Raw genomic sequence first — 14,765 nt, 5'->3', positions numbered from 1 at the left:
ATTTAAAATATGTAAATTATTTTGTCATGCTACGACATTTTGAGATGTTTTCATGTTTTACACAGTCTGCGATATTTAGAAAATATAATTGAGTTGACATTTAGAAAAAAGCAACACTAAAAAAAGTATCTAGCTATTCCCATATGTATTGTGATTTCAGTTGCTGCCTAAGATTTCCAGATATCGATTTCTGAGAGGGGACGAAAGAAATGACCTCAGATATAAGAGCATACCTGCTCTTAACAGCAGATGAGTGCATGAAAATAAAACACAGGGGCAGAGATGGAGGTTAATTCATCTGAGGTCACTAGAATGCCTCCCGCAGGAGACTGAAATTTCAGCTCTCATTCCCTGTTTCAACAAGCTTCCTCATCGGCCTGTTCGCCCTCCCAAATACAGCTTTAGCACAATTAGTGGTAGATAATTAGGTGGAATGTTTTAGGGCTTCCCTGTTAATGGATAGAATGGGGCAGAAGGTGCTGTAATTATATAGGGTAAAGTGATGTTATTAAATGGAGGAAAGCATCATGGATTGAAATGGATTTCAATTTTACCTCATGTGATCAGAGACACAAGATAGACAGATAGATTGCACCATTCCTTCTCTCTCCCTGTACTGTATAACCTTGCTAACGGTCTGATTAATTCTGTCTCATCATTCTCTGTCCTTCCTCCCTCTCCCGTCTCTGTAAACACCAGTAATTATGAGAAATGAACAAATGAACATCGTACTAATAGAGTTTCATTATGTTAATATGCTTTATGCTGCTGGGTGTATAAAAGACAGACTGTCCCTCATTCAGACACACACCTGCAGCAACACTGTTATTTGAAGGTTACAGGCGGTCTTTTTTAAAATTAATATTAAACAGCAACTGTTCTCTTAGAAGGTAAGGATTATCTGTGTTGTGTGTGTTTGTGTTTTAACCACTGTACTGTTTTCAGGATTGTGTCTTTAATGTTCCTCATAGAATAAGGTAAAAATGTTGCAAAGAAAATCTTTATTTTCATTTGAACATTTATAAAACATCCACTGGGTAAAAAGCAACCTCAGTCAGTTTTGCTACACATTGGTAAACAACTAACCTATATGCACACAACAGCAATAATTAAAATATTTTTTCCCCTACTTTTTTCCAAATAAGATGTTTTTGTTTTACAAAGCTTGGATGTACATGTTACAAACACTGTTTTTTATACAGATGCAGACAAATTGTGCTCTACTCTGTATCTCACTCTGTGTATTTACTGCACATCTCTCAAGGATCCATGGCATGACCATCACGGTACATCTTCTATTACCTCTTCTTAAACTCAACTAGATGATTGTTTTTTCATCGTCTCTTTTATGGGTCTCTGTTAATCCCATAGACTCCAGAGAAAAAAGGCTGGACTCTACACAGTGCGGGGTACCTACTAGGACCTTGTAAGTGCATTGCGTTCAAACAATTTGACAGACTTTTGTTCAAATATGTATTTTAACTACATTTAATTTTGGTTTTATTACCATAATTGTGTGGTTCTCATCTTGCAGATGCTCACAGAAGTCTTAATGTAAGACACAGACCTATGGGCAAAAAAGACACGTGGAGCGAGAGTTCAAGCGTGCCAACATCTTCATACAGTCAGTCCTTAAAGCATTTATTACTATTTTTATTATAAATATTAATAGACAACCTTAAAGTGACTTTTGTGATATTAAGGAATAATCTAAAATATTATTACATTCCTATTTATTTTCTATCCTGTCCCATTCTTAAATGTTATTCTTCTTTGTAAAATAATGTATTTTTTTTTTTAAATTTCTAAATTTTTCCTATTCCATAGATGATTCCTATCTTCACTCACTGCTGGGTCATCTTGCATATCTACGATTAAAAGGTGAATTACATAATAGTTTAACTGATTACATAATAGTTTCCTTTTAGTAGTAGGCTAACTGAAAGAAATCTGATTATAGGCAAGTAAAAGTACTATTTTTCTCTTTCAGAAATGGGAATGACTGAAGATTTTAGCGGCTCTTTAATTAATGGCCAAATGAAGCAATAACAGAAATATCCCTGTTAAACTGTTTTTCAACAGTTGCCCTCTAATAATGTTTTGCGTTTCATCCTTTTTATTATTATTTATTATGTATTAACAACTAGTTAAAATTGGTCAAATGCATAGGATTAATAGGCTATTCCATGAATCTGATTTGGCTCATCTCACCACTTTAAACAGAACCATTGTTGGTGCATAATTTCCTGCTTCAGAGTTCAAATAAAGCAATTCATGACAAATGTTTTAAAAAGCTCTTTATGTTTATTTCATATTAAAAGTAAATTGAGGTAGCTAATCTGGGAGCAGCAATTCACTGTTAAAAAAAGAAAAAGAAAAAGAAAAAAAGCTGCTGTCTGAAATTTTTAAGTACAATCAACTTGGATGTTTAAGTCATTTAAACTTAAATGACATTAAACTGACTCAAGAATGAGTTGAATATAGAATAACTTATAAAAAAAGTAGAAAATTGCTTAAACAATTTTGATGAGTCAATGTAAGCAATGAGCAATGTAATAACATATGATGTCATAACAATAAGCATACAGTGTTGTGTTGGTGAATAAGAGGTGAAAACTAATGAACCTGTTGATTTCACCATTGCCATTTACAAATACACCTTTTTAAACAAATAACAAACTATAGCTCGCTGATTCCAATAAGCATTTTATGACTTAAAACAGAGAAAGAATAATAATAATAAAACAAATGAAACGTTCAAAAGCTAGTGTGTGTTTGTATATATTTCTATGAAGTGTAATAAAGTGACATTGGGTCAAGATTCACTTAAGACAAAAATTCTTGGATAGTAATGCGTCCAGTGTGTTTTGGATGTAGTTCTCTTCGGTCGAAATGTAGCATATTTAGAATCAAAGATTTAACACTTGGCGTCATCTTGTGGCAGAAAAAGGAAATGGTGGTGTAGAAACGATTTTCACTCAGTAATTGCTGGTAAATTTCACTGCAAGTAACCCATTGAATTAAACGTGAAATTTTGAAGTGCATTTTGAAAATGACATTTTGACACATTACTTTGAAGTAATTGATGCCTAATGTATCAAGATAAATTTTAGGTTAAAATCTATATGAATTTAACTAGTACACAATAGTGGTGTGGTGTAAATTACTTTTTCAAATGTAAACTTATAATATGAGGTCATAAACCTCATGCTTAATACTAAATTACAATAAATGCTATGTATATTATTAAGATTAAATCTATAAGCCATCTCTGAAGTTGTTGTAACAGAGGAAAGCTGGAGGCTGAATGAGGCAGATGGGAAGGGGCGATTTAGGGCTTGGGGTGCAGATGGGGTCCTTGGAAGGATGGCTGCCTACTTCCACATGGTGATTATAACAACATCTGAGCTTTTCCAGGAACTATTTTAAACATTATGCCTCTGCTAAATATGCTCTATCCCATCAATCCAATGCTAAGACTTTTAGCACTCATCATTAATGGAGTTTTGTAAAATAGCATCCTGGATTACTCCATATTTTTGTGGTTAAAGAAATAATTGATCTGATGATGATTGAGACAACAGGAATTCACAAGATAATGAGATTTCAATCAGTTGTGTTCCTAGAAGATGAGCTGACATTTTTCATCTTTATGGTAGAAAGGCCAACCAACTGTGGATTCTACGTGTAATGGAACTGTAGAGGAAAAGGTTGACTGACAATCACTGTGTTTACAGAAATTCTTACACTCAGCTCACTCATAGCTCCAATATAAGCTCAATAATGCTCAATAAATGTTGTTTGGATTTGTAAAGGTTATATTAGACTTATGCAATACCAGGTGTTTGCATTAAGCTGCAATTTTTTTGTTTATTTTTTGACAACTGCAAAGTTATAAAACTAGCAGACCACTTGTCATAAATGCCACAAATGGCAAAAAACAAAACACCCCCCCCCCTCCCAAATAAACAAGAAAAAGGTAAGAACGTGAAAGAAAATAAGTGAGTAGCAAATAACTCGAGGTCAATTCCAGACATCACAATAATCCATTAACCAGAGGGTCACAGTAATGCCATGATTTAAAAGTGCAGGTAATAATTAGGCCATGCTTATATGACGGACAGCCTCTCATCTGCAGCACTGAGCCAAGAACTGATAAGAAGGTCCAGGGTAAATGAAAATGTTTAACTGCTCAGCAGGACTAGGGTCATTTTAATGCCACTGCTACCAAGCATATTAAAGAGTCTGCAGCTGTTAAAAAAAAAATCAGACGGCTTTTCTTCGACGTGTCCCATTATGCTGTGAAAGGTCCAGAGAGCCGTATGACTCAAATAGGAACGTCACTAAGCGACTCACTAAGCGACTATAGGCACAAACACACACACACACACACACACACACACACACACACACACACACACACACACACACACACACACACACACACACACACACACACACACACACACACACACACACACACACACACACACACACACACACACACACACACACACACACACACACACACACACACACATACAATCTATCCTCAAAGAGAGAGATCCATCCTCAAAGCTTCCTTGCACTGGAACCTATACTCAAGTTAATTAAATTTGCTCAAGATCAATTGACCCTTCATTACAGCATAATGTAAACAGTTGAACAGCTTTATTTCCCATCATGCCCGTGGTTCTGTGAAATGTAAATCAAATTTTGCATGCTATAGTGTTGATCGATCCTCATAAGATGCATAAATTGCTTACACGTGCAAGGGCAGTGTGTGGTCGTGTGTTGTTTCTAAATATCTGAACAAATGTCTCAGTTTCTTTGCATTTCCTATTTGCTTAATTAGTTCTCCCTTGGAAAGCTGCACAGGTAATCATGCCGTTTAATCTTGTAAGCGGATGATTCACTCCTGGTATTTTTTCCTCTTGTCAGTTTGAGGCAGGAGACATTTCAGACATTATCTGTGGAAGAAGATCATGAAATAATCTTGATGTCAAAATATTTTGCTGATCAAAATTATGCTGTGAATTTTTAAAATGTATCTTTTGCTCAACATTACATTATTTTTCAAGGAAAATTTTGATATAGCCTATGCAATAGCTTCACTGCCAGTAATCTGTTTAGTTTAATTGTGCACTTTTTCCATGTATAGGAATAATTATCTGGCTTTTTTTTCTGTTCCCAGTGTTTTTTTTTAAAATTTGCCAGCGGGTTTTGACTCTATAATGCCAACTATTTTTATGGATAGAGCAGGACATTCCCATCAGACATATGGATTGTGTCTTGCGTCCTTATGAAGTGCATATGATACATACCCCATTTTTGCACTTTTTTAATGAGACAGCTGGTCATGTGATATAACTATGGCGGTGCCCATAAGGGGACAACCCGCTCCATGTAGAAAAAAAAGCATTTCCTCTAGCTTTTTAGCTTTTTCTAAAATACATATATGTCTGGAGACCTCATCTCGTGTGAATGTTTATCATTTAAGTGACAGTTTATTTTATGTGGAAAACTTTTTTATTGGGTGAAAAACCTCTACTGCGTTCAGCTTTAAGAGAGTAAAGCGCATGACGCCCCTCTGAAATGTCTCGGTAAACTTGGAAAAGGGCTTTTCTCATTACCTCGAGGGATTGAGATGGCCATGCCGACGGACTGTATATATAAAGGAGAACAGCACGAACATGCCTATGCTCAGCCGTGGACGGAAAGCGAGCGGACCTGTGACGTTTCAGTGCAACCTTTAGGCAAAGGCGCTCTTCTTTTTAAGGACTGCTGTCTCCTCAAGTGGATTGCTGTTCTAGAAAATATTGTTGTATTTTCGAAATTAAAAGCATTAAGAAACCGTATACCATCCATTTAGCAGTTATGCAGGTGTGTTTCTGCACATTCTGTGCCGTTTAGTATATAAAACACCTGTCGTGGACTTTCAAGTGATGATTTTATGAACTTTTCTTGATCGTTTTCCCCCTCAATGTCAGCCCTAAACGCTGTCATGGAATCGTTTGTGTCTTCAGTCACCGAGTCCACCGACATCACCCCACCGGACGATCCGTTCACGGGTCCCCTCAAGTCTATTGCGCCCTGGAATTATACTTTCCTCGCGTGTCTAATGTTCATAGTGACTTCACTGTCTATAATAGAGAACTTCACCGTTATGTTCGTGACGTTTAGATACAAACAGTTAAGGAAACCGTTGAATTACATCATTGTTAATTTATCGGTTGCCGATTTTTTAGTTTCACTGACAGGAGGCACTATAAGTTTTTTAACTAACGCACGAGGCTACTTCTTCCTGGGTTTTTGGGCGTGTGTACTGGAGGGATTCGCTGTCACTTTTTTCGGTGAGTTATTATAACTATAGCCTACCAAGACGTGTAACATTTATTCATTTAGTTTAAACGAAGTGGTAATTATTTTGTGTTACTAATACAATTTATTGTATTTTTTTGTCATTTAAATGTGTTTACTTAGCCCATTTGTAGCCTCATTCCTTTGCTAGTAGCCACTCTCAGTGAAAAAAATAATGATTTAATTGTTATTAGTAATAAATTAATTATTTTTTTGCAATTGAGTTCTGTTATAGTATGTATTTCACTTGCTGCTAGTGCATATTTGGGTTTTATTCATTAAATATTAGTGTTATTTCTTATTCACTGCTTACCAGAAACTCTCCCAATAGATTTATTATTAACAATGTGTCACTGTTGGGCTAACAAAGGAAAAATTTGTTGGATATGTAATGAATAAGTAATAGTTACTTATTGAATAGATACTAGTCACTATTTTTTTGGGCATATTGTTTATCATTTATATTACTACAAATATCACTGTTAAAATATGGTTACTGTAGTAAAACATTTGTAAATTAGTGGTTACAGTGGGTTTACCACAAAGAGTTGTAGTAAAACCATGGATTTCTTCCTAAGAAGTAGAAATTATGACACAATAAGTCACAAGTATAATTTTGTCATAAGTATGACTTTTGTCTCATAATTCCGACTTGTGCAATTATTACTTATTAAATTATCTCAGAATTTAGACTTTTGTCATAATTTAGACTTTTAATGGCAATTTTCCCTTTTGTGATGGAAATGGGCTTCCATATTTACCTGCGATCAGGCAATCGGGTCTCATTTGAGCTTGAAGGGTTGCCCCCTACCTGCAGTAAACTTCCATCATAATTGTCTCCCATGATACTCATTGTTTGTGGGTGAAGTACTTGCTTTTCTGAAGAGAAAAACGTAAATGGGTGTGCCTTCTTGTTTTCTAGGGATTGTTGCTTTGTGGTCTTTAGCAATCTTGGCATTCGAGCGTTTTTTTGTGATCTGTCGTCCTCTGAAAAATGTCCGTCTGGGAGGCAAGCATGCAGCTATGGGTCTTATTTTTGTTTGGACCTTCTCTTTCATCTGGACAATCCCACCAGTTCTGGGTTGGAGCAGTTATACAGTCAGCAAAATTGGCACTACCTGTGAACCCAATTGGTGAGCTCAAAATACCATTTTACTGAATGTCCCTTCCTACATTCAGTCTATTTATCCAGTATTTGTTCTTCTAAGACTCACACTCTCAGTCTTTCAAACTCTGTCTGTGTTTCACTGTCATGGACATGTATTAACAGAACAACATCCACAGTGATACGATATGACATTATTGATGAATACAAATATGCACATCCCTTACGAAAATCAACCATGGTTTTATTATTGTAAAAGTGTAGTAACTACAGTTTTACAAAAAAATCCATGTTTAAACTATGGTTAGTGTAGCAAAACCATGGTTCATTTGTAGTTACCGTGGTTTAACTATAATAACCATCAAAATTTTCTTAAGGGATATTCCTGAAAGTAGCATAATTTGGAATCAAACAAGTAGCTGGAGTCAAGGCCTCTTCCTGTGTGTAATATTATGACAGAAAAAAAGAAACCACTTATAACCCCAAGGCTCATGCCATGCAGCCATCAGTTGAAAAATTGCTTTCAAGAGACTGGTACAAAACATTTGTGTCTGTGGCTTGGCCTTGGCCTTGGAACACAAACAGTGCAAAAACATTTGAATTGGGAATGCGCACTGACACATAGTCGGGCATAGCTGCATCCACATTGATGTTCAACATTAGAGTAATGTAGTTTCTGCAGTTGAGATCTCTGACAGCAAAGCAGTAAATGTAACGTTTTAAATTCTGGTTTTCTATTTATTCTCAAGTGATCCAAAATGTTGGCACTGCCTTGAGCTTGCAGTGGGAGCTTAGTACTCAATTGTTCTGTTGCAATGATTTTTTGGACAAACAAAGCACTTAACAAAACATATTATGCAAGTGTAACATACGCATGTGCTCTTATTGTTGAAGATTTGTGCACAACTGATTACCTAAGCATTCTTATCCACACACATTTTTTGTGCTCAAAGTACCTGCTAGATGTCATGTAGGTAAGATTGAGGAGGTCTAAAGTCTCTGTTTTCCTCCTTTAAGGTACTCAACTGATTACTATGACCACACCTACATCATCACCTTTTTCACTACATGTTTTATCCTTCCTCTTGGTGTGATCATTATCTCCTATGGTAAACTTATGCAGAAGCTCAGAAAGGTTGGTCAAATACTCATATCTTGGTTCATAGCAAATCTTTAGATGTAAATTAATAAAGAGCAAAAAAAATCAAAACAAAACTAAAAGCCTTTTGAGATTGTGTTTGGTTGTGTATTGTAATTAACATTTGATTTGAACTTACTCTTGGACTGTAATTAACCTTAAAACTTTATTATGTCTAATAGGTATCGAACACTCATGGAAGGCTGGGTAGTGCGCGTAAGCCTGACCGAGAGGTGGCGAGGATGGTCATTGTAATGATAGTTGCGTTCATGGTTGGATGGACACCTTATGCAGCATTTTCAATTATTGTCACAGCCTGTCCCACAATTTATATTGATCCTCGCCTGGGATCAATACCGGCCTTCTTCTCAAAGACTGCAGCTGTATACAATCCCATCATCTATGTCTTCATGAATAAGCAGGTACATCTTTGCCATTTATCATTCTTATCTGGCATTTTCAGATCACCTACACATCTTATACAAATAATACTTCTGAGTTTAGAGTGTCGTGATGAGAAAAAACGGTGAGGATTTTATATTTTATATATTAAAAATTGATTTCTGGTGTTTTATGCCATCGATCAATAAAAGAAGAAAAGCAAGTAAGAGCAAAGGCAATGAATCTTATATGGGAATGTTGTGGTTTATGGTTATTATAGCAATCCTTTCGGAATGCAGTATTCTTTTCAATAAAAGTCATAGAATGAGCATGAGTTTGAACTGCTAAACTTTTCTTCCCTACATTATATGTCAGAGACAAATGACAGACATCTGATGCTCTTTACGCTTGACAGTTTTGGTTGTGGAGATTCAGTTTTTTCTTACTTCAAAAAAATATTACATTTTTAAAGTTCAAATCCACAGAGGTAGAGTGGTCCATGTATACCCAATGAAAAATGTATCATATCTGTAATGTTGGTTTAAACCTCTGTCTATTTCCAATTGAATGATATTCTGCATTCTCAGTGGAGTCATGCGTAATAAGTGATACAGTCTGAACTGTAGCTCCATGATATCCCATTATTTTGGTTGCAGAGGGACATTTCTTCTCAGTATCCTTGTAGTGTGTCGTTTGATGTAAAGAAGGAAGCAATGATCTTTTGCAGTCATGTGACTCTGATGACCACCCCTAGGATGTGGGTCCCAGGTGGTTTGGAGCAGAGGCTGCTGGACCCCTTGAGCTGTGCACATCTTTCAGAACTAACCCAGTTCCTTCCCAGCTGTTCCCAGAATAAATTCAGTGCAAGGGTCACAGCCAGGGTCGCAAATTTCTCTGATGTGTGAGAGAGAGACAGACTACATTATAGAGAGACAAGAACAAAGACTTGAGATTAAGAATAGTGACGGTTTCTTTACCCATATAGCATTAGTAACGCTGCATTGTATCACAAGAGCCCTTTTGAAAGTTTGCTGTTATTTGGCCTATTCAATGAGGATGCAAAGTTTACTGTCAGTCTGTCTTGTGAAATGGATCATATATCGATTTGAGAGATCTGAACTAGAACAATTGATGCTAGATTAGTCTTTTTTCAGTTGTTCTGGTAACACTAATATACGGCTACATTTGTACAATTCATGTTAGTTAATGCATTAGGTGCCTTGAACTAACAATGAACAAAAGTTTTTCAGAATTGATTAATCTTTTAATGTTAATTTATGAATATACTGCTGTTTGTATTCGTTCATAAAACACTGTTCATTTATGTTAAAAAAGTTAATCTTAAAAGAGCTATATGTAGAATTCAGAAGTCCTTTTTTATTAGCGAAACTAATGGCCATTAAGTGAACTGCTGCCATCAACTTATTGCTCGCACTCGCACTTGTGCACACATAACGTACAAGAGACTGGGTGCGATTCAAGGCCCCGATATACTCATGTCACAGCACACTTAGGAGTAAAATGAAGTTGGAAATACCTTTTCAGCGATATACTTTAAGTGAACATCCCACGCCGTCCACTAGAGATGCGCGGATGGGCTATTATTTCATCCGCAACCGCATCACAAAACTCTTCATCCGTCCGCCATCCATCCGCACCAACGTTTTTGACCAATTTTCCCGCCCTCCATCCGCTGATACAAAGCGCTGCTGATGACAGCCGCGAGACTAGAAACCGCCCACCACCCGCCCAAATTGAATTAAAATATTTTTTTTCGTCACGTGTCCGCCCGATCCGCGGTTTATCCGTGGAGTCCGCGGCTACAACCGCCAACCGCGAACCGCGCATCTCTACCGTCCACGCTGCTGAATGCGACATTTAGATGAATATGTACACTGCCTTAAATTTTTAAGAATATTCAACTTGGATGTTTAAATCATTTCAACTTAAAATGACATTAAACTGACTTTAAAAATAAGTTTATTATTGTATAACTTTTCTTAACTTATTTTGACGAGTTAAACCAATGTAAAAACTTATGTTGTCATAACTTATTGATCACATAATTTTTTATAGTGTAAATATGTGTTGTGTGCTTTACTCTCAATAACAAAATAAAAACACAACAAAAATGTCAGTGGTGAGAAAATAGCAGTTACGAAAGCATCTGATCATAGTGATGTGGATATGTTTGCACCACCATCATGTCGACAGTTAAAATGATACTATTATGATAGTTTGATTTTGAAGTATATTTGAGACTGTAGACTATAGATCTGGCTATGTGAGACTATAGTTTAATCCCTAATCCCTAATAAGTATTCAATTTTCTTTGCATGACACTTTGACATTGCAGTACAGAATGGCTTTTTCAGCATTATCTTGCACATTGTATAAGCATTCGCATAATGTGTCAGAGAGGTTTTCGGGAACGTATGTAAACGTCACATCCTTTTGATTTTTCTGGGGAAATGTCCCTAGTCCTTTGCATAAAAATCAGTCTACAGACTTTCAACCTAGTAAGTCAGAGAAGGTATAATTTTTTAAAGTTTTGATAAAAGCTGTTCACACATTGACAATAAAAAAGCGAATAATACATGAAAATTATTACAAAGGCTATAGCTCCTTTAAATGAAATTAAAAAATATATTATTTATATATGAACATAATTTTAGACTAATAAGCTGGTAAAGCTTTCTATGACTTTCCATTTGAGATGCAGTTTGTCTTAGTATGTACTGTTTGTATTGTTCTGTAAATGTATCCCCACTGTAGTGGCTCTCTGCATTACAAATTTGTCAGAGAGAGGCAGTACGTGAGCTTAGAATTAAACGGTTCTATCTCCACTTTTGGTCGAAATTGAGTTTTTGACATAATCCTATCCATTAGGTGTTTATAAATGCCTGTGTGGTGTTATTTTTGTAAAAAAATATTTTGTTAATATAGTTATTAATAAAATAAAAAGGTTCCATCTCAAAAAACAGCAGGGATGTAAAAACTTTGATGCTCAATATCTCAGAACTACCCTAAACGTAGATAGAACTGTATAATTCTAAGCTCACGAGTAGCTGGTATTATAATTACACAGGATACCTCATTTTCATCCAGTCCAACCAAAACCTTGAGGAAATGAATATATTTACTTCCCATGACCTTATCTGCTTTAATTAAGGCCAAAATGTCCTTGTTTTATATAGAATACATCTTGCTTGATGACCTTTTCCTTGTTTCAATGCAGAGGTTGTGCAAAGGGCTAACTGCTGAAAACCAATCTGTTACATGGTGTCACAGAGACAGAAAACATTAATCAAAGCTTTTCTTTTGTGTCTTGAGTTCATAACGAGCATAATTAATAGCTAAATTAAAGTCATGATCCTTATATACGTTCAATCTAATACTTTTTCTCTCAGTTCAGGAAGTGTCTGATCCAGATGTTTAGAGGAAATGTCACCAGTCTGGATTCCACCAATCTGAACCAGACATCAGACAAAGGGGCCATCACTGCCACAGCAGACAGTCACCTTGGAGAGATGTCCACCATTGCGGTTCGTGTGCCCATGTCCATGTGCAACATGGAGAAGTGTAAGGATGAAGAGGAAGAGCCGGAGCAGAGTGGGAATGGAGGTCCAAACCAGCTCCCTTTATCGGAGACTCAAGGATGTCCTTTGTAGAGAAGGACTAGTCTGATGGAATAAATGTATACCTTTATAGTCTCCATCCAGTAGTCTAACCTGCTGTCTAACTAAAGCATAAATCCTGCAGTCATTACCTCTATTGGAATGCAAATGTTAGAATGTATGGTTTGTGTTTTCACATGTTCTTTGTTGTTGTTCGTATTTTTTTAATGTTGTGGTGATTTGCAGTCTTGGCATATCTGTTTTTGTCAGTATCTCATTATCTAACACGAAGGAGGCAGGCAATACATTTCTGTAAAGTCCTCTGAGCAAAAGCTAATTGTTTTTCAGATCTGTGAATACTCTCCTCTCACTATATTGCTGATTGCACACTAGTATCATTGCAGATGTAGTGTTTTTTTTAATGGCAATTGTAATGAAAGAAAATAATATTGCAATAACTTTCAGTTTCAGAGTTGCTAAAGTAGATTTTATATTAAAATTCAGACTACATTGAGGTCAAAACACAGACTCTCATTTAATAAGCATTAATACAAAATCATAAGATAAAGTGATCTTTTGAACAATACAAACTGAAGACAAATGCAAGACATGGCGCTGGAACATAGTAATAATAAAAATAGCACCACACAGAACGCAGGGGTCTCAGCGCTTTTATGAGACGAGCTCAGGCAAAAGAAAAGGAATTAACAGAAATAGCCGAACAGCAGAATTAAAATCGGCTGTTTTTGAAAGTCTTAATAAATAAATATTTTTTAATTTAAATAAATAAAAAATCTTCCTGGCTATAGCTAATCGTCTCTGACATTCTGCCGATACAAAGATTGCTGCTCTCCCTGGCATTGGGGTGTCCAATCCTGCTCCTGGAAGGCCACTGTCCTGCAAAGTTTAGCTCCAACCCCAATTAAACACATCTGAACCAGCTAATCAGGGTATAAATAGGTATACTAGAAACTTCCAGGCAGGTGTGTCGAGGCAAGTTGGAGCTAAACTCTGCTGGAACGTGGCCCTCCAGGAGCAGATTTGGACACCCCTGGTCTAGTGCATGTTTACATAGAAAAACCATTTAAAAACGTGTGTACACGACTCAGAATATAACATACTGCTGTAATTGATATCATAATTAATTTAGTGAACTAACAGGTCAGACATGTCGGGTTTGGCAGCGTATCTGCTTTGCAATACAGTAATAAACCATGCAATTAATGTCCTCATCTCATGAAATTAGATCGTTGTCTGTTGTTGCATTTTGCAGTCTTGTTTTGAGAGGTTTAATGACGCAAAAATGTTTATTATAAATTGTACTGTTTTAGTAGCCTATACTGTATACTTTGATATATGAGTGCTTGTGAGTTTGAGTGAACAGTCTGAATGTCTCATTAGTCTATGATGTTTGGTGTTTCCTCGCGGTTTCTGTCCACAATGAATATTGATATTGATGTTTGTCTGTGGCATGCCAATGAATGTTTTTAAAAACATGTCATCATTGTAGAACATATACATAATAAAACAACCTGCAATAATTTTCCAGAGTGGTCACACTACTGATGATAACACGGAGGCACATTGTGAATACGAATGTCAAAATCGTATATAGCAAATCCAGTGTGTTTATTACATCACATAGAGAACCTGAAATAACACAGAATCTGAACCGAGAAATGCAGTTCCCTTAAGCTCAGAAGCACTCTTTCAACATTGCCCTGGTAAATGACAACATCTGAATTCAATTTCTCCAGGCTATGGTTTGTTTTTTACACCCTAGGTAGCGAGAGGCACATAGTATCAGAGTACAAAAGAATAACATCAACAGAGGGCCACCATGCCGGATCTCACTCATAAAGTAAAAAAAGTCAGGGAAAAAAAAATTTCGGCCTGGAATGTTTGACAACATTTTCAAGGCTTTTTGCATCATGATTTTTTTTTCAAGCACTCTTAAAATTAAGGGTCCAAAAGGGTTTTCTTTCACAGCGATGTCATAGAAGAGCAATTTTTTGGTTCACCAAATAACCTTTCAGTGAACAGTTCTTAAAAGAACCATTTTTTTCTTGGTGTGGAGAACATTTTAAAAATCTAAAGAATTTTTTCCATAATAAAGAACCTTTTGTGGAATGGAAAGGTTCTATGGATGTTATGTTAACTAAAT

The 14,765-nt window shown here is 36.1% G+C and overlaps 2 protein-coding genes across 2 annotated transcripts; both read left to right on the top strand.

The window, feature by feature from the left end:
- Nucleotides 1-751: 751 nt before the first annotated feature.
- gall (galanin-like) lies at nucleotides 752-2,373 on the top strand. Its single transcript, XM_077201258.1, has 5 exons — nucleotides 752-1,286; nucleotides 1,372-1,426; nucleotides 1,535-1,624; nucleotides 1,828-1,881; nucleotides 1,991-2,373. Exons 1-5 carry the CDS (start codon nucleotides 1,146-1,148, stop codon nucleotides 2,047-2,049), a joined length of 399 nt encoding a protein of 132 aa, XP_077057373.1. The 5' UTR covers nucleotides 752-1,145; the 3' UTR covers nucleotides 2,050-2,373.
- Nucleotides 2,374-5,380: 3,007 nt separating this feature from the next.
- Nucleotides 5,381-13,833, top strand: valopb (vertebrate ancient long opsin b). Its single transcript, XM_077200683.1, has 5 exons — nucleotides 5,381-6,353; nucleotides 7,283-7,493; nucleotides 8,483-8,600; nucleotides 8,786-9,025; nucleotides 12,395-13,833. Exons 1-5 carry the CDS (start codon nucleotides 5,984-5,986, stop codon nucleotides 12,653-12,655), a joined length of 1,200 nt encoding a protein of 399 aa, XP_077056798.1. The 5' UTR covers nucleotides 5,381-5,983; the 3' UTR covers nucleotides 12,656-13,833.
- The last annotated feature ends 932 nt before the right edge of the window (nucleotides 13,834-14,765 follow it).

Source organism: Siphateles boraxobius, unplaced genomic scaffold (assembly GCF_051911475.1).
Source record: "Siphateles boraxobius isolate OS27281-9 unplaced genomic scaffold, OSU_SipBor_1 46, whole genome shotgun sequence".
Classification (NCBI taxonomy): Eukaryota; Metazoa; Chordata; class Actinopteri; order Cypriniformes; family Leuciscidae; genus Siphateles; species Siphateles boraxobius.
This window is presented reverse-complemented; position numbering and strand designations above follow the sequence as displayed.